We start from the raw sequence: 27,874 nt of genomic DNA on the forward strand, positions 1-27,874 counted from the left end.
TCCCAGGCACACACCACTCAATCACTTACTCAAGAGTTAAGTGAATTATAACTAGTGAATTATTTTCTGATGGTGAGGAAAGTGATATTGATAACTCTTGACATTGATAAGCACTACACACAATTGACCGATGATAGTAGCACAGAGTGAATTTGAGATACAGCCTCCTCCCATGGCGGGGCCTACACGCTCACCAGTGCCTCCTCGCCCAGTGTCTACTACAATTCGTGCACGACCACACAGTTCTTGTACTTATTTAGAGTACGAGAATATTTTGGGCGACGAGTCAGAGGAAGGTGACTCTTTTTCTGCTTTTAATGAGGTGGATTCAGAACATAGTGTTACCATGCCTGTCGCTAGTGCCAGTGGTGTTACCAAGCGAGATTTTGTTGCGTCAGCAGTGTCTCACCCAGCCAAGCGCCGCCGCAGGGCACCACATGAGGAACCAAGACCCTCATGTTCACGTGATATTACCTCATGTTCGCGTAGCACCCGTACTTTGCATAGACAGGCTTCAGCTCCTGGTACATGGTGTGCAACGATTCTTCGCCGTCGTGCCGGTGTTTCGTCTCGCAGGACACAAGGTGTACTTGTGTGGAGTGATGGTATTACAAACCTTTTCCCTGATACTGGCAAGGACATGTGTGAAATAGACTATTTTACAGCATTTAATGATGAGACGCTCATGGAATATATTGTACACCAAACGAACCTTCATGCAGCTCATCTCATTGGAAAAATATAACAGAATTTTCACGATTACAGCATTGGAAAAACACCACTGTAGGTGAAATATATTTATTTTTGGCACTATGTATGTTGATGAAACATTGTGTAAAACATATTATCTCAGATTATTTGAGCAAAGACCAGACTGTTCCAACACCTTAGTTCGGGAAATATATGTCCCAAGACAGGTTTCAGATACTCCTCAGGTGTCTTCATTTTGCAAGTAATGAAGACCGGACAGAGATTGATAGACTTTGGAGAGTCAGGCATATTATGAATGAAGTGATTGGAAAGTACAGATATTTCAACGTACCAGCACAGAAGCTGGTGACTGACGAATCTCTTGTGCTTTTCAAAGGACGTGTTGGGTTCAAGCAGTATATTCCCTCCAAACGCAACAGATTTGGATTGAAATTCGTTGTTCTTTGTGACTGTGAAACAGGATGCGTGTTACACATGATTCTGTATTCTATTAGCAATGTAGACATTCCCGGTAATGACCAACATGGTTTCTCAGGTAGTGTGGTAAAGTCACTGATGGCACCATGGATGAACAAGGGCCACATTTTATACACAGATAACTACTATACAAGTCCCTTACTAGCTAAGTTCTTGATTGAAAATAGAACTGGAGTGTGTGGCACAGTAAAGCCAAGAACACGAGAAATGCCAGTGTTTGACAATAATCTTGAAGTTGGTGACTGCCAGCTAAGAAAAAGTGATCAAATACTCTCAGTTAGGTGGAAAGATGAGAGAAGTGAACTTGCTGACAACCGTTCATGATGGTACAATGGTGAAGAGTGGCAAGGTGAACCGAGTAACAAAACAACCAGTATATAAGCCAGATTGTCTTGACTATAATATCAACATGCGTTTGGTTGATAAACGTGACATGATGGTGGGTGCTGTCGAGTGTGTTAGGAAAACATTGAAGTGGATGAGAAAAGTGTTTTTCCATCTGGTTGACGTAAGCATGCTGAACAGCTACAATATGTATCTGGTGAAAACTGGACGTAAACCAAGTTTCCGTTTGTTTGGTTTTACACTTGTGACAAAGTTACTAACAAAGTTTGGCAAAGAAATTCTTGGCATACAAAGACCCCATCATGAACCCAGTGTTGCAACATACTGCTACACCCAGGCTCACTTACACGGAGGCCTTTTAAGCACACAGACTAAAACATTTGCCACCAGCTGGAAAGCGTGCATATAGACCAACGTGATTGCATAGTTTGTAGAACAAAAAAAAAAAAAAAAAAAGAGAGACCACAGAAACGTAAACTAGTGCAAATATGGTGTGAAGTGTGTGCAGTCCCGTTGTGCGCTGTCAACTGCTTCAACGACTACCACTATCTCCAAGACTTCTAAATGTACAATGATGTTGCAAAAACCTGTAAATAGTGAGTGGATGTGTGTAAATATAATAATGAAAAATGTGAATACATACATGGCGTAATTGAAAACATTTGTGTGTGCATTATTGTGACACTATTAATCAGGTGTATACTTAATGTATGCAAGTTGTATTATAATTCAACATCAAGTAATATTATATGCAACACAATAAGTGAAAAAGTAGAGTTTAGTATAGTCTTTACTTAGCCAGGTCTCTGTTAAAATAATAAATGATAGTTTAGTACCTAATGCTGTGAGTACTGCATTTATATCATCAAATTTTTTACCAAGTGATCTGACATTTTGGTTGAAAACTGATAGGCAAGTGTTATTTTGGAGTTTTTTTTTTTTTTTTTGTGCAAAGTTTGGTGTGTAATAGCTGCAGTAGTGATGATCAATATGGTGGTTATTGTAGATGTGTGAGAGCAGATTTAGTTGAGGATCAATATCAGCTTGCATGTAGATGCAATGGAGTCAAGATACAATAAGGCAAGCAATTACACAACACTAAAATACTATATCTGCTGTAAATATCAAATAACTATAACAAAAACACACACAAAAAACCAGCGTTGAATGTAATGAAACGCCATTTTCTGGGTGAGTCCCGGAGGCTCCCCGGAGCTATCCCAGGCTGATATGCTAATGTCAGACTTTGGCATCAGTCATGTGTATGGAGTTCTTAGGCCTACCGGGGACCACGGCCAGAACCGGGCCCCCTCAGAGAGGCAAGGGGAGCAATGGCCTATAGAAGCCCCCGTGTAGTTGGAAGCATTCTATGTCTGCCATCGACCGGAACAGGCACCCAGAAAGGTAAGCGCCCCAAAACAAACCCCTATTCTGGTTAAAATTGCTACCTAAAACCGAACTAGTGGATAGAACTCCCCAACCGAAAACAAGCAAACTAGTGTGACGTCACACACTGCCGCGCCGCTGTCTGCGCAGCTCCCCCCTCCCCGGGAGGGGGAAGGGGGAGCCCCAGACCCCCCGCGCCGGCTACCCACACCACAGTTCTTGAGGCTGGATGTCAAAAACGCGAAAAACCGCCGACCGGAGGGAGGGAGGGATGCCGGGGAGCCTCCGGGACTCACCCAGAAAATGGCGTTTCATTACATTCAACGCTGGTTTTCTGGGGGGAGCCCCGTCGGCTCCCCGGAGCTAACTACCCACAGACAGAAAAAGAGGGACTTACCCGGGAGGCGGTCGTCGCTCACCCCTCAACTCGAAGCCGAGACAACTGGCTGCAACCGCCGACCCAAAGCAACACAGGCCCGACGAGGGCCAGGGACATTCACAAGGTAACGAGCAGCCAGGACCCTGTTCGACCGCCAAAATCCCCACGCCCGAATATCAGACCAAGACATATTCCCAAAGACGGCAGCAAGAGCCGCGAACTTACGAACGTCATGGGCACGGGGATAGACCGCAGGCTGGCTAGACCTAATAACCCTGCGGACGACCTGAGAGACCCGAACCCGCGAACAGGGAAGAAGGGAAACCGGATCAACCCACAGCGCGTCCCCGGACACAGAAGCTGTGGCGCGCAAATAACGGCGAAGTGCTGCAACCGGACACAAAACATGATGCACCCCGACCAAAAGAGCAGAAACCCCTGTGCCGGAGGAGAGCATGAAGCTCCCCCACCCGACCCCCAGAGGCCAAAGCCAACAAGAAAAGTGCCTTGGAAAAACAATCCTGGACCGAAGGGGCCACAACGAAACGAGGAGATGAAAGGAAAGCGAGCACTCTGTCCAAAGACCAGGACGGCTCAGGCGACGCATGAGCAGGCCGGAGGTGAAACAATGCACGAGACAGCTTGCGAAACGGCGCAGACGTAACATCGATACCGAAAGCAAGCTGAAGCGGCTCCGCCAGCGCCGCACGATACGAAGCGACAGTGTTAGGCATAAGATGACGGTCCTGAAACAACCACGAGAGGAAGGACAAGACCACCCGAACAGACAAGGAGCTAACACGACGAAGACGCAAAAAGAAACGGAAGGACCGCCAGGAAACTTCATACTGCCGCCGAGAAGCCCTCAGGTGGGACACCAACAAGGAGGCCACCTGATCACCATAGAGATGATGATAGACTCGAGTCAAAAAAACCATACGCGAAGACTCGAGGAGAAGATCGAACCAGCTACGTGACGTACCGGCCCGATCTGCTGAAAGAGGCGGAGCCGCGGGAAAACCCTCGGGTTCGGACACCGAGCAACCAGCGCCTGAAACCAAGGCTGGGCCGGCCACCAAGGGGCCAGAAGGACAACTCTCCCCCGGTAAGTCTCTAAGCGAGTCAGGACCTGGAGCAACAGCCGAACCGGGGGAAAGAGGTACAGGAACCCCCACCTCGACCAGTCGAGCCGAAAGGCATCGACCCCGACGGCCTCGCAATCGGGGAAGGGCGCTGCATAAACGGGAAGACGCCGCGACCACGCCGACGCGAAGAGGTCCACCTCGGGGCGCCCGAACGTCTGGCAAAGCCAACGGAAGGACTCGTCGTCGACCGTCCACTCCGTGGAGAGGGGAACGAAGCGAGACAGGGCGTCGGCCAAGACGTTGGACACGCCCCGTACGTGAACCGCCAGGAGAGCCAAACCCCGAGAACTCAGCAGACGAGTCACCCGAAGCGACCAACCCCAAAGAGACAAGGACCGCATCGAACCCCCGCGGTTCAGGCAATGAACCACCGGAGAGCAGCCCGAATGGAGCCGAATCGTCGATCCGCGGGCCACCCGAATCCTCCCCAGAGCAAACCACACTGCTGCGAACTCCCGCACCGTACTGTGAGCTCGACGGAAGGACGGATCCCAACACCCCTGGCCGGCCTGGTGAGCACTGGTCACAAAACCCCAGCCGAGAGACGACGCATCCGTGTACACATCGAGCGAGGGCTCGGGTAGGCGCCAAGGCACTGAACCCCGAAAAACCCGAAGAGGAAGCCGGTGACGCAGCAACCGACGCAAGTCCCCCGGGGGTCGAACTCTGCGATCGCGAGAGAGGCGGAAGGGGGAACCCCGAAGGAACCAGAACAGCCGTCGAAGCCAAACCCGACCCGGCGGGTAGACCACCATCGCGAAGTTCAGGCTCCCGCACAGCCCCTCGAGCAACCGCCGGGTGACCCGAGGGCCCTCCAGAAACAGACGAAGGCGGGACCGCAGCCGCAGGAGAGACTCCGGAGGGAGAGACAAGGAGGCGGTTCGAGAGTCCCACACGAGACCCAGCCAAGTCCGAACCTGAGAGGGAACCAGATGGGACTTCCTCCAGTTCACCAAGAACCCGAACCCGGCGAGCTGGGAAAGAACCAAATCCCTGGCTAGCAAGCAAGCTGACTGGCTGGGAGCCCAAACCAGCCAGTCGTCGAGGTAGGCCAACACCCGAACACCTAGGAGACGCAAACGAGCCACCACAACCCGTGTAAGGCGTGTGAACACGCGAGGTGCCAGGTTCAACCCGAACGGGAGACAACGAAAGCGGTAACTCAGACGCCCCACTACAAAACCGAGCCAGTCCCTGAACCGCGGATGAATCGGGACATGCCAATAAGCGTCCCGGAGGTCCAGGGACACCATCCAAGCTCCCGGCTCCAAGAGGAGCCGAACCTGAGACAGCGTAGTCATCCGAAAGGAGGGGCAATGAACCCAGGGGTTCAGACGGGACAAGTCCAGAATGAACCGCAGGTCCGCGCAGTCCCGTTTCGGAACCGGAAACAGACGGGAAACCCATCTGAGGGACGACGTCGTTTCGACGACGCCCAAGCGTACCCACTCCAAGACGACTCGACAGAGCGCAAGGGAAGAAGCCTGCCCCGCCAGCCCCGACCCCCCAAAGGGGGGAGGGGCCACCCAACGCCACCGCAGGCCGCGAGACACGACCCGAAAGGCCCACGAATCGTGGGACCAGGCGCGGGCGAACAGCGCAAACCGCCCCCCCAACGCCCCGTCAAAGGGGCAAACCGCGAAAGGGCCGGCGACCCTTACGAGACCCAGAACCCCGCACAGCGCGAACACCGCGCCGACCAGACGAGGGAGGGTCCGCAGGAGGAGCCAACCCCAAACCTGACACCAGAGGCCTACCACGACGAGAGGATCCCCGAGCCCTGGCACGACCTTTCCGGGAAGACCCACCCCGGGACCCCCGGAAAACCAACAAGTCCGACATCGGACGACAAGCCGCCGACGCAGCCTGAATAAACTGCGCCACGGTCGACTCCCCAAACAGGAGAGGACAAAAAGGTGAAGAACGCCTAAGAGCCAGAGCCCAAGCAGATTCCACGGAGGAACCCAGCACCGCCTGCCGACACGCGAGACGGGAAGCATAGAACAGGGAAACCGCATCCCGCAAAATCGGCGTGAACAGCTTCAACAAGGCAGCCGACGAACGCGCAGCCGAGGACAAGGTGCCGGACCCCGGGACGGACCCAAGCGTCCCCACATCCTCCACGAGCCAATCCGAAGACAGCTCCAGGAGGGAAAAGAACCGCAAGGCCGAACACAAAAGGCCCCGAGCGCGCAAGTCCTCCGCCACGAGCGCCGCCGAAAGGGAGGGAACCTGCACATGGAACTGAATAACGCCCACATCGCGGGGAAGGGCAGGGGCAAACAAGCACTCATTCAGGTACTCAAGTTCACCCCCCAGGAAAACCTGAAGCACCGTGGAAGCTTCCCGCCACTCCAGCGTGCGGGAACGACAGAAGGAATGCCAGGAATCCAGACCAAACAAGGGGCAGTCTGCTAGCCAGGACGACTCCGGAACCTCGTAACGGAGCCAGAAAGGGAACGAAGTCCCAAACCTGAACGTGGACGGATCCATTTCCGAGGCATAATCCGGGTCACGCAGGAGGTAAGCTGCAAAGGCCGCTCGCACCACACCAGGTTGGATGCGATAAGCCGAAAACCTCCGGAAGGACGGAACCGACGTACCCGGGGGAACACGGAACCGTACCCGGGGAGGGGCCGACACCAAATCCAATTCGTACGCAGAGGGGGGGAAAGAAAACCCCACTCCTTGTAACAATAAGCCCCGCTCAGTGGGAAGAAAAACCCAGGCGGGGTCCAGCGGGGCCCAAGGCCCCCAAGTCAGCCCCTCCCCAGCCTCGAGGTCCGTCACCACAGGACCCGAGGCCGAGTCCTCTCCCCAAGCCCCGACCCCACAAGACAAGGACGGAGCAGCCGGAAAAGCTGGAGGAAGGGGGGCCCACTGGTCAGACCCTGAAGCTTCGGCCGGGAGACAAGACTCGAATGCCTCTGCCGCCCCCCCGGAAGGGGCAACCCCCGAAGCTGCCCGAGTCTCGAGATCAAGTAACCCCTGCTCCAACCCCGAAACCCTCAGATGCTTCGGGGCCGGAAGCAGGGGCGGGGGACCAGAACGAACAGAAGGGGAAGGACGAGGAGGTGCGGACTGAACCAGGATCGAAGCGACCCCCACCCCCAAGTCCGGGTCTCGAAAAGCAAAGCGGGGCAGCCCCGGGGCATCCGGGGAAGCAACCAACCGAGCGCGTTGCAACAGACGAAACCTAGACTGCAACGCACGTGCCGCCTGTACCCGAATAGAATCATCAGAGGATTGGGTAAATTGAGTCACAAGCAAGCAGCAACACTCACAGGACTCAGGGTCGAAAGTATCACCGACCCAACAGGCAGCGTGGCAGAGGCAAAAACAATGAGGGTCACCCTGAGACAAGGGGACCGAGCAACCCTCAAACTCGCACACAGCGAGTGGGGACTCCGGGGTCACATCCATCGGACCCACACACCCCCTAGGGGATTCCCAGGGTCCTGAGCGTTTACTTTAAGAGGACTCGCGCTCAGGTAGTCCCAGGCAGGGTGCTGCAAACCGGCGCCCAAAACTACCAAGCAAACTTCTAAAGCTGAACCCCAGGGACGTGTACACTCACGGGGACCTAGCAGGGGGCGCCACCGAGGAGAACAGTGGAAGGGCAAAAACTAACTGAATAAAATGACAGAACCCCCCACCAGGCAAAAACAAAAAGAAAAACAAAACCCTGCAAGAGGACAGCGAACCCCAAGGAACAGAGCCGGCCGCGATGTCGGGAATTACAAGCTGAGCAGCACCCTGCGCCCCTACCAGTGCAAACTGCCTCTTACCTGCCGGTAACAAGGGAGAACAGAACACCCAAGAGCCCAACAGGCGGCCGAAAAACCGAAAGGTAAAACGGACCAGCAGAGGCAGACCCCGAGGAGCCTGTGGAAGGTGGCCCCAAGCCCCAAGGGCAGTACTTACAGGGCACCTAGGGAAGGCAGCCCTAGGCGCATGCAGCCCGAGTACTGAAGATAACTCCTGGCTCTCGCACCCACAAAACTAACACCACACTCAAAGCACAGTGCAGTAGCGACACCGGAGCCAGAGCACACGACCATCGCCTATAGCATCAGCCTCAAGAACTGAGGTGTGGGTAGCCGGCGCGGGGGGTCTGGGGCTCCCCCTTCCCCCTCCCGGGGAGGGGGGAGCTGCGCAGACAGCGGCGCGGCAGTGTGTGACGTCACACTAGTTTGCTTGTTTTCGGTTGGGGAGTTCTATCCACTAGTTCGGTTTTAGGTAGCAATTTTAACCAGAATAGGGGTTTGTTTTGGGGCGCTTACCTTTCTGGGTGCCTGTTCCGGTCGATGGCAGACATAGAATGCTTCCAACTACACGGGGGCTTCTATAGGCCATTGCTCCCCTTGCCTCTCTGAGGGGGCCCGGTTCTAGCCGTGGTCCCCGGTAGGCCTAAGAACTCCATACACATGACTGATGCCAAAGTCTGACATTAGCATATCAGCCTGGGATAGCTCCGGGGAGCCGACGGGGCTCCCCCCAGAAAAGTCAAATAAAGATCACTGTAGTTAGACAAGAAGGATACACAAGTAAAAACAAAAATCAATAAAGATTGACAAGAATAATGTTCAATAAGAATATGGAATTAATGAAGACAAAAAAATTACAAGGTTAATCTTAATTAATTAATACTGACTTAAATAATCATAAAGTAATATAATCTTAATTATAATTAACTATAATTAGCTTAGTTATAATCCTATAATTAATATATACTTAAGAAAAATATGAACTCAATTAATTAAATCCAATAAATGACTAATATAAATCAAAATACCATAAAATTTAAAGATAACAGAGTAAGATAATACATTTGAGTAAGATTTTACTAAGATACTGAGGTAGATGCTTACATAAGTACATGGAGACTTTACTGAGATGTTAGGAACTTTTATGGATGAGAGAGCATTATTTAACCAATAGAGTGAAAGACAGCACCTTGGACAAGGTTAGGCCAGGTTAGGCTCAGACACTCATGAGATATTTTCAGTATTGACATTGGAAAGATTCTGGTTTTCAGATATGCCACAGTCATTAAAGGTCAGTAGTTGTTGGTCACACTTTATTTCATATCTTCTTCCTGCTCTATCCTTTTTTACAATGATCGTTCCATTCCTAATGTAGCACTGCTTATTAACACCTGGGTTTTGTTGGCGAATTTGATGCAGTCTGTAGAGGAGGGATCCATGCTGCTTGGTAAGGCACTCATTTATATAGAGGTTGGTTTTTTGCTTTGCAGCTGTTTGCATGAGGTCATACTTAGCAGCCTGATTTGCAAGTTTGATGAGCATTCACATAATGCTGTGGGGACTGTTTTAATCTTTTCTGACAGCCGATTTGATATCAACGTAGACTTTGATCTTTAAAATAATTAAGGGCGTGAGCTACATTACAGCAGTTCTCACCTTGTAGTTCCTCTGGTAGATCCGCAGAGCTAATGATCAGAGAGTCGTGAAGTTGTTGTTGTTCTAAGGCGTCTTCAGAGGCCGCCTGGTGCATCTGATGATTTATTTATTTTTCCAGCTTCTGAAGGATGTCGCTTTATCCTGGTTGCATTTCCCCTGGTCATAATCTTATTTATTTGCTCCATTGTGTCACTTGTGAATTGCTTGATTGTTGGTCATCGAAGATTAAAGGAGGCGGACATAGTTTGTTGTTGACGGGAGACCGTGGCTTGGAGGGCCTCAATTGCTTCCGAGGAAACTAGATTGAAACTACACAATCTACACTAGATTGTGTAGTTTCTTCAGCCACTTGTTGTCCCGCATTGGTTTGAAATTTATACAGGGAGGCATAGATTGAGTGAATTCCACAGCTTGAGTTTTGAGTTGAGTCGTTGGCAGCGGCTGGGAGAGAGGGTTGGTAACGCCAGATGCTGTGTTTACCAACACTGGCGATGATCCCAGTGTTGTCGTTGTTTCATTTGGGTCTCTTGGTAACAAGTTGAATGGGCGAGAGGCACCTCTACCTTGCTTGTTGCCAGGTTTGGACATGTTTACGGTGGTAGATACTTGGTAATGTTTACAGAGGTAGATACGTGGAGATTGATAGTGGAGGTGGGTTAAGCATATAGTGTACGCCTGGCAGCAGGGTCATACATAAACATGCACAATGAAAATTGGTTATTTATGGTTGTTTACTGTTGAAGTTTCCTGTGAGTTATGGCATATTAAGTCTCCATGCACTTATCTCTTGCTAGACAGCAGTTAGGCAATGTAGTGTTGGGTGGAGACGAAATTAACCCGAATTTTCTGCCACAGTGCCAGTGTCTTTTGCCTGCATTCCCGCATAGTTATCTGGAAGAGGAAAGAATACAACCCTCTTCCCCACCCTTTCTTTTGAAGGAATAGAGGTATGAAGAAACCCCAGAACTGGTTGATACCTGGTTGGTTGATATCTGGTTGATGGGGTTCTGGGAGTTCTTCTACTCCCCAAGCCCGGCCCGAGGCCAGGCTAGACTTGTGAGAGTTTGGTCCGCTAGGCTGTTGCTTGCAGCGACCTGCAGGCCCACATATCCACCACAGTCCAGTTGGTTCGGCACTCCTTGGAGAAAGTTATCTAGTTTTCTCTTGAAGGAGTCCACGGTTGTTCCGGCAATATTTCTTAAGCTCACGAGAGGATGTTGAACAACCGTGGACCTCTGATGTTTATACAGTGTTCTCTGATTGTGCCTATGGCACCCCTGCTCTTCACTGGTTCTATTCTGCATTTTCTTCCAAAATGAAGAATCTTCATTTTGAATCAAAATGAAAAATTCCAAAAAACTGAAGACAAAACTCACAAGAAAAACACAAAAACCACAATGGTACCCCAGCACCAGGCCAGGAACCACGATAGTACCCTAGCACTGGGCCAGGCACCACGATGGGACCCCAACACCGGGCCAGGCACCACGATGGGACCTCAACACCAGGCCAGGCACCATGATGGGACCCCAGCACCGGGCCAGGCACCACGATGGGACCTCAACACCAGGCCAGGCACCATGATGGGACCCCAGCACCGGGCTAGGCACCTGAGCCAAGCCATCTACCCAAAATGGGATGAGACACAAAACTCCAGAAACCTGCTGCGAGCCATACCCAATTGTCTGAGTGTCAAACAAGAAAGCCCCTGAACCCCAGGATGCACTACACAAAATATCTTTGGATGGTTGCCAGTATATGGATAGTCACCAGTAACTGGACAATTGCCAGTGACCAGTCACCAATGTCTGGTTACTAGCATCTGGATGGTCACCAATATCTGGATGGTCACCATTATCTAGAGGGTCACCATTATCTAGAGGGTCACCATTATCTAGAGGGTCACCATTATCTAGAGGGTCACAGTATCTAGAGGGTCACAGTATCTAGAGGGTCACAGTATCTAGAGGGTCACAGTATCTAGAGGGTCACAGTATCTAGAGGGTCACAGTATCTAGAGGGTCACAGTATCTAGAGGGTCACAGTATCTAGAGGGTCACAGTATCTAGAGGGTCACAGTATCTAGAGGGTCACAGTATCTAGAGGGTCACAGTATCTAGAGGGGTCGTCAGTAACTGAACAGTTACCAGAAACTGAACAGCTGCCAGTAACTGAACAGCTGCCAGTAACTGAACAGTTGCCAGTATTTGAAAGATTGCCACAATTTGGACAATCACCAGTCAATTGTCACCAGACAATTACCATATCTGAACAGGTCCCAGTATCCGGACAGTTGCCATATCTGGACAGGTGCTAGCATCTGAAAGGTTACCATTATCTGGACAGTCACCAGTAACCAGACAGTTGCCAGTAACTGGATGGTTAACAATATCAGGACGGTTACCAGTAACTAGATGGTCACCAATATCCAGATGGTTTCTAGTACCTGAATGGTCACCAATATCCAGATGGTTTCCAGTACCTGAATGGTCACTAATATCCAGATGGTTTCCAGTACCTGAATGGCCACCAATATCCAGATGGTTTCCAGTACCTGAATGGCCACCAATATCCAGATGGTTTCCAGTACCTGAATGGCCACCAATATCCAGATGGTTTCCAGTACCTGAATGGCCACCAATATCCAGATGGTTTCCAGTACCTGAATGGCCACCAATATCCAGATGGTTTCCAGTACCTGAATGGCCACCAATATCCAGATGGTTTCCAGTACCTGAATGGCCACCAATATCCAGATGGTTTCTAGTACCTGAACGGTCACGAATATCCAGATGGTTTCCAGTACCTGAATGGCCACCAATATCCAGATGGTTTCCAGTACCTGAATGGCCACCAATATCCAGATGGTTTCCAGTACCTGAATGGCCACCAATATCCAGATGGTTTCCAGTACCTGAATGGCCACCAATATCCAGATGGTTTCCAGTACCTGAATGGCCACCAATATCCAGATGGTTTCCAGTACCTGAATGGCCACCAATATCCAGATGGTTTCCAGTACCTGAATGGCCACCAATATCCAGATGGTTTCTAGTACCTGAATGGTCACCAATATCCTGACAGTTACCACTACCCAGCCGCCAGCATCCGGACGGTCGCCAGTATTTGGATGGTCACCAATATCTGGAAGGTCATCAGTATTTGGACATTTGTCTGTATCTTTCTCGGTTAACCAGAAGAGGCAGTACCCTCACTTTCCAGGTCGATGATTAGATCAATATAGTCCAAACACTAACAATTCGATAAGTCAATGTCCAAGCCCCAGCAATTCCGTAGGCCTATGTCCATACGCCAACACTTGCATAGGCCTATGTAAGACTGGTGGAGCATACAGCACTCAAGTACTTATGGTGGATGATGAGAGTGCGAAGAACAAGGACCTAGATTCACGAAGCTCCATGTATTTCTTCGTAAGTAGGTTTGCTACGAAGGTTCCCAAGTGCCGGCTAAGAACGCGCCAAAGGGCGATTCCAGAGAAGTAAACTTATGAAGATTTCTAAGCAGTTCACTTAGGTCTCGCTAGATGTCACTACGCTTTTAGTTTCACCAATCAGTGAGAAGGTAACATTTTTCATCTTACAGCTGTAGTCAATCACGACGCTAACATATCAGAGCTTATCCGTGACCACTTGCGACATATTTACGTCAAATTTTCTTATAAAATTAGTATATTTTGAGGAAAAACAATATTTTTTTCAACTTTTACAGCCAGCACCAGCATTGTACAGTATCCACTCAATTTAACGGCCTATATGGGGCTGTACCCTAGTCGTTATTTCCGGAGTTCCGTTATTTCCGAAGTTAAGTCGGGTCGGGTAATTTTTCAAGTAACATTCAGGTAGGATATATTTTATACTGTATAACTAAAATTAAATAAAGTTCATTGTGTAATTGCATTCCAATTTAGTGCCACGCCGACGATTAAGCCAGCTGGTGGCTGCTGCATGGATGATGTGTGAACACAGTCTGATCAAGTCCAGATGGGTGGGAAAAAATTGATTCATTCCTTTGTATTGCAAAATATTTCATGTATCAATCAGTGATTGTTAATATTTTCTCAATAAAATTTTAGAGATGTGCTTTGATTTACCTTGAACAGTGCAGGTAATGTATTTTTAATGTTACGACACAGGCTGTGGCGGCCATGCCATAACAATGGCGATCGAGCCTTGTCACTGAGAGCTAGCCAAGACGAAATATTTTGAGCTCACCTTTTCTCTGCTAACGATAGAATATACATTTGCAGAGACTAATATGTAGCTTTTGTTGAAAAAAGAACAATTAATATCTTGTAATACTATAATAAAATTGGTAAATTGACTTACTTTTAATGAAGCTGAAGATTACGAAGCTGTGAAGATTACGTCATCCTCTGCAGCGCTTGTTTTATATTGTTCAGGACTGTATACAGGATACATACAGTATGTACACTTATTTTCAGGCACTCACTTCACACAACAGCTAGGTTTACTACTAATTCACATGAGTTCTAATTCTACTTCACTATTGACAATTATTTCTACTGTATATTTACACTGTACAGTATCTTTTTGTCTAGGCTTAATTAATCATTAACACTTACAATACTGTACTCTATCAACACTTTTTACACTAATTTATATGCCTTTCAATCATATTTTATATCGTTAGTGGATGACTTGTCACGACTTGTTGGTGGGAATTCAGCATCGGCGGGTGCAACATGGCTTGTAGAGCATTCGTTGCTGGCGGATGCTCCACGACTTGTTGCTGGGAATTCAGCATCGGCGGGTGCAACATGGCTTGCAGAGCATTCGTTGTCGGCAGATGCTCCACGACTTGTCGATGGTAATTCTGCAACGGCGGGTGCAGCAGGGCTTGTCGACGAAGATTTTTCACGAACCGTTGAAATCATGAATTTATCTATTTTTGTCTGAATCTGATTTTCTTTGGCTAACGTTCTGAGACATTGCTTTAAGGCTGTAAGGTGTACATAAAAATTTCCAACAACCTCATGTTTACTTTTTTTTGAATATTCAATGAGTTCCTCAACTTGTTCCAATCTTTCCTGATATCCGACACCTCTAGGCAGAGCCTCACCAACATCATCCGAGTCATCAGAGTCATTTCCAAGAACACTTTGCGCAATCTATTCTTCAGTTAACAAATCATAACCAGGATCATAATCATTTTCTAACCATTCATTGATATCATTCACTTGTACACCCTGACCAGCTTGGAGCAACATTGTTCGGATCGTTTCTTCAAACCCTTCAAAATCATTGGCTTAATTTTCAAAACCTTTCAATTCACTATCAGATACTGCTGCATCACATCTAGGCCTCTCTGTTAACAGTTTCTTCCATGAATTTGTTAGTGTGGTTTCTTTCACTTTATTCCAAAGCCTAGCCCAGTGGAATATTGCTTCCCTGATTGTGTACTTTTTTAGATTTTCTAGTGTTCTTTGAGCCCTTGTATGCTTTCCTGTCAATTCATCTTCCTCGCTAGGTAAAACAACTAAAACATCTTCAAGCATTGCTGTTTGGTACATACGTTTAGCAGCAAGGATAACACCTTGGTCCATGGGCTGGATCAAGGATGTTGTGTTTGGTGGAAGTGCCATGCATTTTATTCTGCCATCCCTTGAAATTAACTTGCTAATGGGATGAGCAGGAGCATTATCTAGCAGCAACAATGCCTTAACCTCACTGGCCTTTATTCCACATTTGTTGATCTGGAATTCTCTGACTTCTTTGCAAAAGTAGTTTTCAAACCAGTCCGTAAATATTGTTTGATTAAACCATGATTTCTTAGCACTGTAATATATTACGGGTAATGCCTGCATTATATTTTTTAAGGCTCGAGGATTTTTAGACTTGCCTACCACGGCACATTTTGTCCTGTGAGAGGCATCAGCATTAGCACAGAGCAAGACTGAGAGCCGTTCCTTGCTTATCTTTCGTCCAGGAATATTTTCCTGCATCCTACTGGTTAAGGATGTACTTGGTACAGCTCGCCACATAAACCCAGTCTCGTCAGCATTATATACTTGATATTTGCTTAAATTATTACTGACAATGTACTCGTTTAATTTAGCCTTGAATAATCAACATTAGTGGGATCAGCACTTGACGCCTCACCAGAAATTTTTTTGGTGTTTGAAATGTTATGCTGAGCCTTAAATCTTCCAACCCACCCATCACTTGCATTGAAATCTTGTATACCTAATTGAATGGTAAGTTTACTTGCTGCAACTTTAAGCTCTTCAAATCTTATTGCCATGCCAATTGTGCAGTGCTGAATAAACCACTTATACACTGCAGCATCCAATTGTGGATACTGACCAGACTTTACTGTTTTTCTCGAACATGCAGCACCAGAAGTAGCACACTTTACTTATTCTACGTATTATGACAGGGGAGGTGACTGAGCTGGAGGAGGCAGAAGTCACACTGCAGCAAGCTCCTGGAAATATCGAATTACCTAAGTGTTGTGAACAGGTTGAGGGCTACAGTGGTGTCCCAGGTTACATAAAGGTTCAGGGAAGTGTAAAAGCAAATAAAATACAATAAACAAGTAAAAGTGAGTGAAAATAGCTGAGTGGAAAAGTTTGTTTTGGTTCTAGAACAAAAACAAAGATGGCCGCCACCACCACCACCACTGAGAATGTAAACACACCAACAGATGATGGTTTCAAAGGATTCTCACCACAAGATATAAGGAAAGGAGGTGTTCTTGGCAGGTTAGAGATAATTGAGGATATGCAAAAGAATTATGAAGAAAAAGTGCTTAAATTGGAAGAGGTCAATGGAGCTCTTAGGAGTGAGCTTTGCACTCTAAAAGGGAGTATGCTTCAACAAGGTAAGATTATTACTGCATTAACAGACAAGGTAACAAATCAGGAGGAGCAAATCAAGGAACTAGTGAAAGAAAATGAGGCATGGAAAGTGAAGTGTGGTGACTTTGAAGAAATAAACAAGAAAATACTCATATGGTGAACAACTCCAAGCAAGCCTAAGGGCTAACATAAGAGTTAGGTAAGGATCTCCAACTGGAAACTTCACTGACAACTCACATAGAGGAGGTGAATAAAGAACTAGAAAAGTATAAAGAAGAAATAAAAGCGACATATGCTCAAGTTGTGAAAGAGAAAGAGACAATCAAAGAAGTGTGTTCGGAAGTCAAAACCAGAAATGACCAACAAGAAGCAGATCTTAGGCAAGCAATTGATAAGAACTGGTTACCAACAGTAAATTAGTACAAAACACTGCAGATAGAACTAAGTCCATAATCATTTTTGGATGTTTAGAGAAGGAAATTTCATCTAGGGTGGACAGAGCAGCAGAAGAGATGAAAATCATAGAGAAAATAGTAGGTTTAGGAGAAGGATCAAAGGAAAATGTCAGTGATTTTAGAAGAATAGGAAAATATGAGAAAGACAAGAACCGCCCCTTAAGGGTGACGTTTAATGGAGTGAAAAACATGATGGAAGTGCTAAGTAATGCCAGGAAATTGCAGAGTGATGAGATTGGCAAACTTTGGTCAATAAGACAAGACCTCTCCAAGGAAGACAGAGAAAAGCTGAAAATGAACCTAATTGAGGCAAAACGTCTAAATGGAGAGAGAAATGAAGAAGACAGAAATTCTTTTTTTCTACAAAGTGACAGGGACTGGAAAGCTTGTGAAATGGTGCATAAAAACAAAGCAACAAGATCAGTAGTGGAAGGGGGAGTAAAGAGCAAAGTAAAAGGGAACATGTTCCTGAAAATTGTATATACCAACATAGATGGAGTGAGGTCAAAAACTATGGAGTTGCAAGATATAATCCAGCTTAGGGTCCCAGATATTGTCACATTATCAGAGACGAAACTTGAAGGAAATATAATAAATGAAGTCATATTCCCAAGAGGCTATTCAGTTTGGAGACGTGACAGGAAAACTAGGAAGGGAGGAGTGGCTGTACTGGTGGAAAAACACCTGAAGGTAAGAGAGTTAATATTTGAAAACCCTCGAGATATTGACATAATGGCATTGCAGATCTGGAACCAGGATGATAAGCTGATAATTGTAAATGCCTACAGCCCACCAGCATGCAACACAGGGACAAAGGAAGAACTGGATGACAAACGAGAGGGCCTCATAATGGTCATGAGAGATATTATTGTACAAGCAGATAAAGATAAATCACGACTGTTGATACTGGGGGACTTCAACTTTAAAGCAATAGACTGGGAGGCCTATGAAGCAAGAACGGAGGACTTTTGGACATGCAGATTTGTGAACCTCATTCTGGAGACATTCTTGTATCAACACATAAAGCAGGCCACAAGAATGAGGGAAGGAGATGTACCGTCAGTACTGGATCTAGTATTCACCAGGAAAGAAGAAGAGATATTTGACATCCAGTATCTTCCTCCCTTGGGAAAGAGTGATCACGTCCTGTTAGACATTGAATATGCTTTAAGATATCATCTAGAAGAAAATGGGGACATTGAAACAGTTGATAAACTCGATTTAAGGAGAGGTCACTGTGGGGAACTTCAAATTTTTTTTAATGAGTGTAATTGAACAGAACTGTTGCTAGGCAGGGAAGTAAATGAAATGTATGCCAAATTTTTAAAAGTATACGAGGAAGGCACACAAACATTCATACCAAAACAGAGAGGCAGGGCCAGAAAACAGGATTGGTTCGACAGAAATTGTGAGAGGGCCAGAGACCAAAAGACACAAAAATGCAATTAGTATAGGAAGAGGCCAAACCCCCAAACATACCAGCGATACAAAGATGCGAGAAACAACTATTCGACAGTAAGGAGAGAGGCAGAAAGAAATTTTGAAAAAGGGATAGCGGATAAATGTAAAACAGAACCGGGCCTATTCTACAAATTCATAAACAACAAATTGCAGGTAAAGGATAATATCCAGAGGTTGAAAATGGGAAACAGATTCAGGGAAAATGAAAAGGAAATGTGTGAAACATTAAATGTAAAGTTCCAAAGTGTGTTTGTACAAAATGAAATCTTCAGAGAACCAGACACGATAAGAATTCCAGAGAACAACATAGGCCGGATAGAGGTGTCTAGAGATGAAGTGGAAAATATGCTAAAGGAGCTCATTAAGAACAAAGCAGCTGGCCCAGATGGAGTTTCACCATGGGTTCTGAGAGAATGTGCATCTGAGCTCAGCATTCCACTTCACCTGATCTTTCAGGCATCCCTGTATACAGGAATCGTAGCAGACGTGTGGAAACAGGCTAACATAGTTCCAATCTACAAAAGTGGCAGCAGGGAAGACCCCATCAATTATAGACCTGTATCATTGACAAGTGTAATAGTGAAAGTATTGGAAAAACTAATCAAAACTAAATGGGTAGAACACCTGGAGAGAAATGATATAATATCAGACAGACAGTATGGTTTTCAATTTGGAAGATCCTGTGTATCGAATTTACTTAGTTTCTATGATCGAGCCACAGAGATATTACAGGAAAGAGATGGTTGGGTTGACTGCATCTATCTGGACCTAAAAAAGACTTTTGACAGAGTTCCACATAAGAGGTTGTTCTGGAAACTGGAAAATATTGGAGGGGTGACAGGTAAGCCTCTAAAATGAATGAAAAATTTTCTGACTGATAGAAAAATGAGGGCAGTAATCAGAGGCAATGTATCGGAATGGAGAAATGTCACAAGTGGAGTACCACAGGGTTCAGTTCTTGCACCAGTGATGTTTATTGTCTACATAAATGATCTACCAGTTGGTATACAGAATTATATGAACATGTTTGCTAATGATGCTAAGATAATAGGAAGGATAAGAAATTTAGATGATTGTCATGCCCTTCAAGAAGACCTGGACAAAATAAGTATATGGAGCACCACTTGGCAAATGGAATTTAATGTTAATAAATGTCATGTTATGGAATGTGGAATAGGAGAACATAGACCCAACACAACCTATATATTATGTGAGAAATCTTTAAAGAATTCTGATAAAGAAAGAGATCTAGGGGTGGTTCTAGATAGAAAATTATCACCTGAGGACCACATAAAGAATATTGTACAAGGAGCCTATGCTATGCTTTCTAACTTCAGAATTGCTTTTAAATACATGGATGGCGATATACTAAAGAAATTGTTCACGACTTTTGTTAGGCCAAAGCTAGAATATGCAGCTGTTGTGTGGTGCCCATATCTTAAGAAGCATATCAACAAACTGGAAAAGGTGCAAAGACATGCTACTAAGTGGCTCCCAGAACTGAAGGGCAAGAGCTACGAGGAGAGGTTAGAAGCATTAAATATGCCAAAACTATTAGACAGAAGAAAAAGAGGTGATATGATCACTACGTACAAAATAGTAACAGGAATTGATAAAATCGACAGGGAAGACTTCCTGAGACCTGGAACTTCAAGAACAAGAGGTCATAGATTTAAACTAGCTAAACACAGATGCCGAAGAAATATAAGAAAATTCACCTTTGCAAATAGAGTGGTAAACGGTTGGAACAAGTTAAGTGAGAAGGTGTTGGAGGCCAAGACCGTCAGTAGTTTCAAAGCGTTATTTGACGAAGAGTGCTGGGAAGACGGGACACCACGAGCGTAGCTCTCATCCTGTAACTACACTTAGGTAATTACTCTGTTGTGCTCACATATTTTAATAGAGTATCCTTCTATTTCTTGATGTCACTTACTGTACTTTTCCCGATGTTAAACTCTGCTGCTGCTCGTGCATGAGAATATCCTTTATCGAGTTTCTTAATTAACTCCAGCTTCTGTGCAACCATCAGGCGCTTCCTTTGGGTAACTTTTGGCATTTTGTAAATTAAAAAGATCACAATTAACAGTACAGTAATATCCTTCACAATTGAAGCTAGCCGCGCGAGTTCACAGTAAACAATGGGAACACATGGCCCGGCGGAGTACATTCTAGATCCGTGGGGGAAAAAAATACCTAGTGCCTATACTATAAAAGGTATTTAATTAATAAGAAAACAAAGACTTTTGCTTAACCACCGTGCTGTGCGGAGTTTATTGAGAAATTCCCCCGGTGCGCATGAAATAAGTGTTCCCAAAAAATTATTTTTTCTTCGTAAAATGGTAAATTCCCTTCCCTGAACATGTCTATGTAAAAATAAGTACCAAATTCCAGTTACTTTGGCTGTAGGGACGTGGACAAGATGCGCTGTGACGTCATCAGGGCTTGCTCGCCCGTGCGTGACACGCCCAGACACGGTCGCGCGGGACATTCAAACACCGGGTGTTGCCACAAATATATTTTAAATTATTTGTTTTATGTATTTCCAATGCGGTTTTATTTGTTTTTTTATCGTATATGATGCATATTTGTGTCCTTTACAGTATGTATACCGTAGAATGTTCATAATTTTCCATGGAACTGTGATACATGTGTCAGTAATGTGTCCACAATAAATGTTTATTGTCACAATATTACCTGTTAAAAAATCACTAAAATTACAATATGTACAGTTTCGCACACTATTTACACAGTAACACACTGTATTACACACTCAGTACTTCGGAAGTGAATAATAATCAACGAAGTAGCCCATGGTACACAGCGCGACTTCGCTCTCAGTGCACCAGGTACAGATAAATTTTCGCTTCCTGTTTCTTCATTCTGTGTGCTTGCAAATAACGCACTCACGTTATTACGTGAGTGGCTTTAGAACTTGTAGGTTGTATGTAACCAAGCTTGTAAAGCATAAGGTAGTACAGTGGTACCTCGGAATGCGATTGTCCCTGTATGCGAGGTTTTCGGAAGGCGAGGTGTATTTACTCCAAAAATTTGTCTCAGAAGGCGAGGGTTACTTCGGGAGGCGAGTTTGGACGCGAGTTTGTTGATACGCGTAAAGCCGACCTAGCGCGTTCGTCGCCCCTCCGCCCCTCAGTTTATTATTGTCTCGCGCTCAGTGACTACCCCCACATCAATTCTTCTCGCGGATTTTCAGTGTTTTGTTGGATTTTTGGTGATTTGTCTATACAATTTGTTATTATATATCTCACCATGGGTCCCAAGAAAGCCAGTGGTAAGGATAAAGGCCAGAAAGCTCATGTGAGGATGACAATAGAGGAGAAACAAGAGATCATTCGGAAGCATGAGAACGGTACACGTGTTGTTGAACTTTGTAGGCAGTACAACAAAGCCACATCAACAATATGCACTATACTTAAGAAGAAAAATAAGATAATGGGTGCTAAAGTGGCAAAAGGAGTAAGAACATTAACGGCACAAAGACCACAAATACTTGAAGAAGTGGAAAAGTTGTTATTAATTTGGATACACGACAAGGAGTTGAGGGGTGATAGTGTTTCGGAGGCCATTATTTGTGAGAAAGCCAGGGTGTTGCACGAAGACCTTCTAAAGAATACCCCTGCAACGAGTGATGGAGATAAGAAAGAGTTTAAGGCAAGCAGGGGCTGGTTTGAAAAATTTAGAAAGAGAAGTGGTATCCATAGTGTTACAAGGCATGGGGTTATGTGATGTGATTATGGAAGGGGACTCCCCTTCCAAACAGTAACTCCTCTCCTCCTCCCCCCTCCTCACCATCTTCCATACGCCTACAGCACTCGACAGCAAGGTAAGTAATAACTGGAACACAGTTTTGTAGGTTTATTTAGATGAATTAGGTAAATTAGGTATAAAAATTTAGTTTGATGTGGGGTTTTTGGGGTAGTCAGGAACGGATTAATTCATTTCCCTTTATTTCTTATGGGGAAATTAACTTCGGAATGCGAGTTTTCGGAAGGCGAGGCGTCTCCAGGAACGGATTAAACTCTTATTCTGAGGTATGCCTGTATTCAAAAGATTATAGGGAAAGATCAATTTGTAAGGTAGGCTTGAAAAGATCGCTTTGTATGGTCCCACACAGGAAGAGATTCAGCTTACCTCAAGAGTGTCCGTCAGTCAGGAAGAGATTCAGCTAGCCTCAAGAGTGTCCGTCAGTTGGGAAAAGATTCAGGTATTCTTGAAAATATCTATGGAAAACACCACCATGGAAGCCGCTAACACTGTTCATCTATGGTATTTGTATCAGATGCATCATCACTGAATGCAGAAAACGATTCATCTAAGTATCATCTAAATAAATAGCATAGGATTGCAAGAGTGATGCTCAGAGCTACAACTGAATACGCTCGCTATATCGTCCTCATAGGTGCTGTATCACTTGCATCCGACCTTTGTGTTAGGTCCTTATTGCGCCTGGCTTCCCCAATATTATGACCCTTATGTTCTTCAAACAATAAGGTTTGAATTTTACCGACAGAGCATTATCTTTCAACACCGCGTCCAACAGGTGTTTGGGAGCCAGAGGCGTGTGCGCCACCCATGGTTGCTCATTTAGTACTAACCCAGCCAGCAGCCCTAGGGCATTCTGGAATTTTTTTCCAAGATGGCTGCCTCTCACTGGAGGTCCTAAGAGTCCATTTCGTACACAACCAACCTCGTACACATTAAGAATTGGTTACAAAAAATCAAAACGAGTTTTCTCCGTTGGCGCAGTTTCCCGCCGACCAAGAAAACTCGGTTGGCACAGTTAAGTGGTTAATAAAAACTGTTTCAAAATATTTTATTAATAATAATTTAGAATTTTCTTCATTAAACTGAATCATTTTAAAAGAAAATTAAGATGTAATATATGACTCTGGACGATCCAGGTCGGTGGCCTAGTCGCCATGTGAGGGGACGCCGATGCCACAACAAACCCAATACCGACCGTCGGTAATATCGACCGCCAGACCGGTATAGCAGGCTCCAGATACCGGTCTCCCAAACCGGTCGTTAATACCGGCAGATCGGTATAAAGGAGGCCGTTAAATTGAGTGGATTTTTTGTTTACCTACGTAATTCTAAGAGATAGTGTATAGCTCCCCTTCTCGCTCCCAAGACTTGAGAAGCGATGGTATCTATTTACGTATATATTTACCTAAATTTACCCAAGGGCCACAATCTATCTAGTGGCCTCGACGAGGATAAAAAGCCGGGGGCTTGTTAAGTCCCGCTAATTGTCCTAATGATATTTTCTAGCTGGTTTTTCGCAGGTACGGCTTCAGCGGGTAGGCGGTTCCATGGGTTTTAACCATCTGGGTAAAAAAAAAAATCTGTTTTCAGTCTTACTTGGGAGGACATACTCTCCAACACTATATCTGTGATTGCCCTGTTACAGTATCAGTGACTTCATACCAGATGATATGAGGCACTTTGAGCTCTATAATTACTTCATACACTCAGGAATATTGAAGATATTCTTGTGCTGTACCCAGATTTTGTCAGTGGGAGCTAATAGATCAGCCTTAAGTATTTTGTTTTCTCCTGATTCTATGTATGACTGGCCGTCCTGTGAGGTGAGGATGTTGGATGAGCTTGTAGCTGGTTTTTTATCTAGACTATTTATTTATTATTATTAATTATTATTTATTAATATATATATACAAGAAGGTACATTAAGATTGTGAGGATACATAGCATAGTGATTACATTCTTGTAAACCCACTAGTATGTGCAGCGTTTCGGGCAGGTCCTTAATCTAACAGAAAATTTTAAGTAGTAAATACTAGCAAAATTTATAAAAATGATAACAGGTAATGTACATGGTAAGAAAACAAAGAAAAAAAGATGAGAGAAATTAGAAGGTATATTAAAGCACATAGGTATCTCAGATTGATTGCATTGACAGCTTGAATGATAGTTTAACAAAAATTACAAGGCACAATACAGCATATTGCTAGCACTGAAAAGAAGACAGCAATGATCACAAAGGTAATATTGTTTGGATTAAGTACATAAAGATTGGGAGATTGGGTAACACTAGATACAGACCAAATTTAAAGCACAGTGTAGGAAACTATGAAGATGAAATTAGGTACTTTTTGGTTTTGTTTTTGAATGAGGTAAAAGTCTGACAGCTTTTCAATTCATTAGGGAGTGAGTTCCATAGACTAGGTCCCTTTATTTGCATAGTGTGTTTACACAGATTAAGTTTGACTCTGGGGATATCAAGGAGATATTTATTTCTGGTGTGGTGATAATGGGTCCTATTACATCTGTCCAGGGAGAGTTTCAGAGAATGGACTATATGGTCCTTCATACAGAATAGGGAAGCAGCACATTGCTGTGTATGCCTAAGCATGTTAAAAAAAATACATTGTTTGGGAGGAGTCTTGTAGAAACTAGTAAGAGTACTGTAGTTATAATATAATGTTTCCATGATTCAGTGCTTACCTCTTGTGAAAATCGTGAAGTTATTGTTTAGTCAGAGCTGATTTGTTTTTTGTATTGAGGCAGGTATTTTCTCCCCTGATTCCATGTATGACTAACCATCCTGTGAGATGGGAGTATTAGATGAACTTATAGCTAGTTTTTTATCTACACTGTATAATCTTCCATATAGAATAGGGTAGCAGCACATTGCTATGTATACCTAAGCTTCTTAATACAAAAATATCAGTAATAAAGATTTTAAATTATAGTTTGAGTTATTACCAATATTATCCTTATTAAATCATGTTAACCATGGATCATTAAGATCTCATGTTGATATGTAATACAGAAGTCATATTTCTTTTGAATCATTCATTAAATTGTGCATTATGTCTCAATATTTCACTTCTTTGGATATATTGTACTGTATAGTACAAAAAGATAGAATAAAAATAAACCAGTAATATTTCTTTCATTATATTTTTTATTTAAATAACTGCATCAATATTTTTACAGCTGACAGAATTTGTTTCTCACAGGTGCATTATTTGTTAAAAAATTAGGTTTATTGCTATACACAATGGTGCTACATAGCCTTCCCAGCTTGGTGCCTTCTTTTGATAATTACTTACTGATTGTTACACAGCCAAATTGTGTAACAGGAAGAGGTCTTGGACACAAATTTGTTCCATGCTAAATGTAGAGGAATCAGCTGAGCATTCCTCAAATAAAATAGGCTGCCTCAACTTATAAGGTAAATAAAATAAGCATTCCTCAAATAAGTAGCTGCCTCACCTCACTTCCTTAATGCTACATAGCCTTCCCGACATGGTGCCTTCTTTTAATAATTACTGGTTCCACACACCCAAATTGTGTAACAGGAAGAGGAACCCTACTTCCCCCTCTCTTTTTTTAATAGTCCATATAGTCATAATTATAGGTTTAATTATTCAATGAGAAAAGTTTTTGAAGTTTTTACCCTAACCTAACATCATTTGTGCAGGATATTTTTCTTTTGTGTCTCACCCAGATTTAATTTCAAAATAAAACCAAACAAAATAAATTAAAACTGTGTATGTATAGCTAAGGTACACCCTTACTGATTACTAGGTGAACAGGGGCATTTGGTGATAGTAAATGCTCCCATCAGGCAGGGCTCATCACCTTCTCTCATATTTCATGTTCACCAGTGTTTATTTACTTAATAACTACTGGTATAATATCTTGCTATTATAAAACTAATTCTCCTATCATAAAAGACATATTTACTTCAAGTTTCAAGCAGAGAAACTTGTGGTAATTAGACGGACCGGACGTAGCTGCCACGAAGGCGCTAAGAAGAAAAACATTGGTAGCTAAGAAGAAAAACATTGGTAGCTAAGAAGAAAAACATTGGTAGCTAAGAAGAAAAACATTGGTAGCTAAGAAGAAAAACATTGGTAGCTAAGAAGAAAACCATTGGTAAGTACCTTGGTGAATGTGGCCCAAGGTGGTCAGGTGGAGCCAGTGACTCCTTTCTTCAACAGTTTTGTCTCTTCCTCGTGGTATATCCTCAATGTCTTCAGTGGTGTGCCCTCACCACACACTTACACTGCCACAACTGTCTTGTGAGTATTGTGGGAGGGACAATTTGGCGGGTATTTTGGACACAGGAGACCGTCTTTAAGATAGGCGAGGAGCGTCAGTGTTATCTCACGGGTCGTGTACACGTCCAATAGTGGAACCTTTGTTGTGATGACGTCACTCGCTCGCTTCCCCGCCACCTTCCTTCTTCCATTTTCTTTGGTTACTGATCTTTGCCCACACTTATGTCTAATGTTGGGTTTTATTTAGTTATTATTTACCGGTATGTATTTATTTATATTTATTTATTTATATTGAAGAAGGTAGAGTGGGTTGTGAAAGCACAACATTGGTGATTGAGTGTTACATCACTCAACGACAGGGAATCTACATCAACGAGTGCTGGACTAGAAAAAGACAGCAACTCCTCTACCGCCTGCGTCAAATCCCTCATCAAAACCCAGATGTGATTCATCAGTGCTTCGTTAGAGATGGCTTGATTAAAGTGAGAAAGACTTCAGTAGGTAAAATGTTTACAATTGCTAATGAGGATAACCTCAACACTTTCTTCACCCAATGTGGTTTGTCTCACCTTATTATCACTCTCAATGAGTCAACATAATTAACCCCCTTGTCACCTAGTGCGGGCTACGTATCCTAAGTCTCTTTGTTTCACTTTTTAAATTAATTTTTAATTTAATTTTTATTAGTCATTTATTGGACTTAATTAACTGAGTGCTTTAATATTTCTTTAGGTCTTATTAATTATACGTTCATAACTAAACTACTTATTGTTAATAATCTTTAGCTTAAATTTGTCTATGTTTATTATTCAACTTTTTTCTTTGATTTCATTTATTACCTAGGTTGCCTAGCCTCGCCATACTCCCTTACTCCATTGTACCCCTGGCTTTGCCTGTGTCTCAAAATGCAAATTATTACTTACAGTGTACCTGAGAGTACTTGTAAGCCCCTTGTAAGCTACCTCATTTTTTTCTTTTTTTGTTCATTTTGTGTTTGTTTTGTATAGTCTTGTTTATATATTTTTCCCCCTTTTATATCAAAATTCTATTTTGTAATTGCCATTCTTGCCTTGTTTTCCTTCAACCAGCCTTTTTATGCAGACAAGTATAGACCCAGAACTAAACCTCTTATCCACTATCTATGACAATCATCACTTTAATGATCAAAATTGCAGATATTTTACAGCACATGATGTAAACAATGTA

The 27,874-nt window shown here is 44.3% G+C and overlaps 3 protein-coding genes across 3 annotated transcripts in view; all 3 read right to left on the minus strand.

The window, feature by feature from the left end:
- The window catches only part of LOC123748127 (tripartite motif-containing protein 59-like), a 260,400-nt gene extending 233,512 nt beyond the window's left edge, over positions 1-26,888 (minus strand). The window contains exon 1 of the mRNA XM_069324588.1: positions 26,552-26,888. The gene's annotated coding sequence lies outside the window, so the exon portion shown is untranslated. The remainder of the gene's footprint in view (positions 1-26,551) is intronic.
- Positions 11,633-13,287, minus strand: LOC138364818 (uncharacterized). Its single transcript, XM_069324801.1, has 3 exons — positions 13,233-13,287; positions 12,199-12,924; positions 11,633-11,760 (listed from the first exon to the last, which is right to left on the minus strand). The coding sequence occupies exons 1-3, from the start codon at positions 13,285-13,287 to the stop codon at positions 11,633-11,635; spliced, it is 909 nt and encodes a 302-aa protein (XP_069180902.1).
- LOC138364819 (tigger transposable element-derived protein 7-like) lies at positions 15,154-15,849 on the minus strand. Its single transcript, XM_069324802.1, has one exon. The coding sequence runs from the start codon at positions 15,847-15,849 to the stop codon at positions 15,154-15,156; it is 696 nt and encodes a 231-aa protein (XP_069180903.1).
- Positions 26,889-27,874: the final 986 nt, after the last annotated feature.

Source organism: Procambarus clarkii, chromosome 14, assembly GCF_040958095.1.
Source record: "Procambarus clarkii isolate CNS0578487 chromosome 14, FALCON_Pclarkii_2.0, whole genome shotgun sequence".
Classification (NCBI taxonomy): Eukaryota; Metazoa; Arthropoda; class Malacostraca; order Decapoda; family Cambaridae; genus Procambarus; species Procambarus clarkii.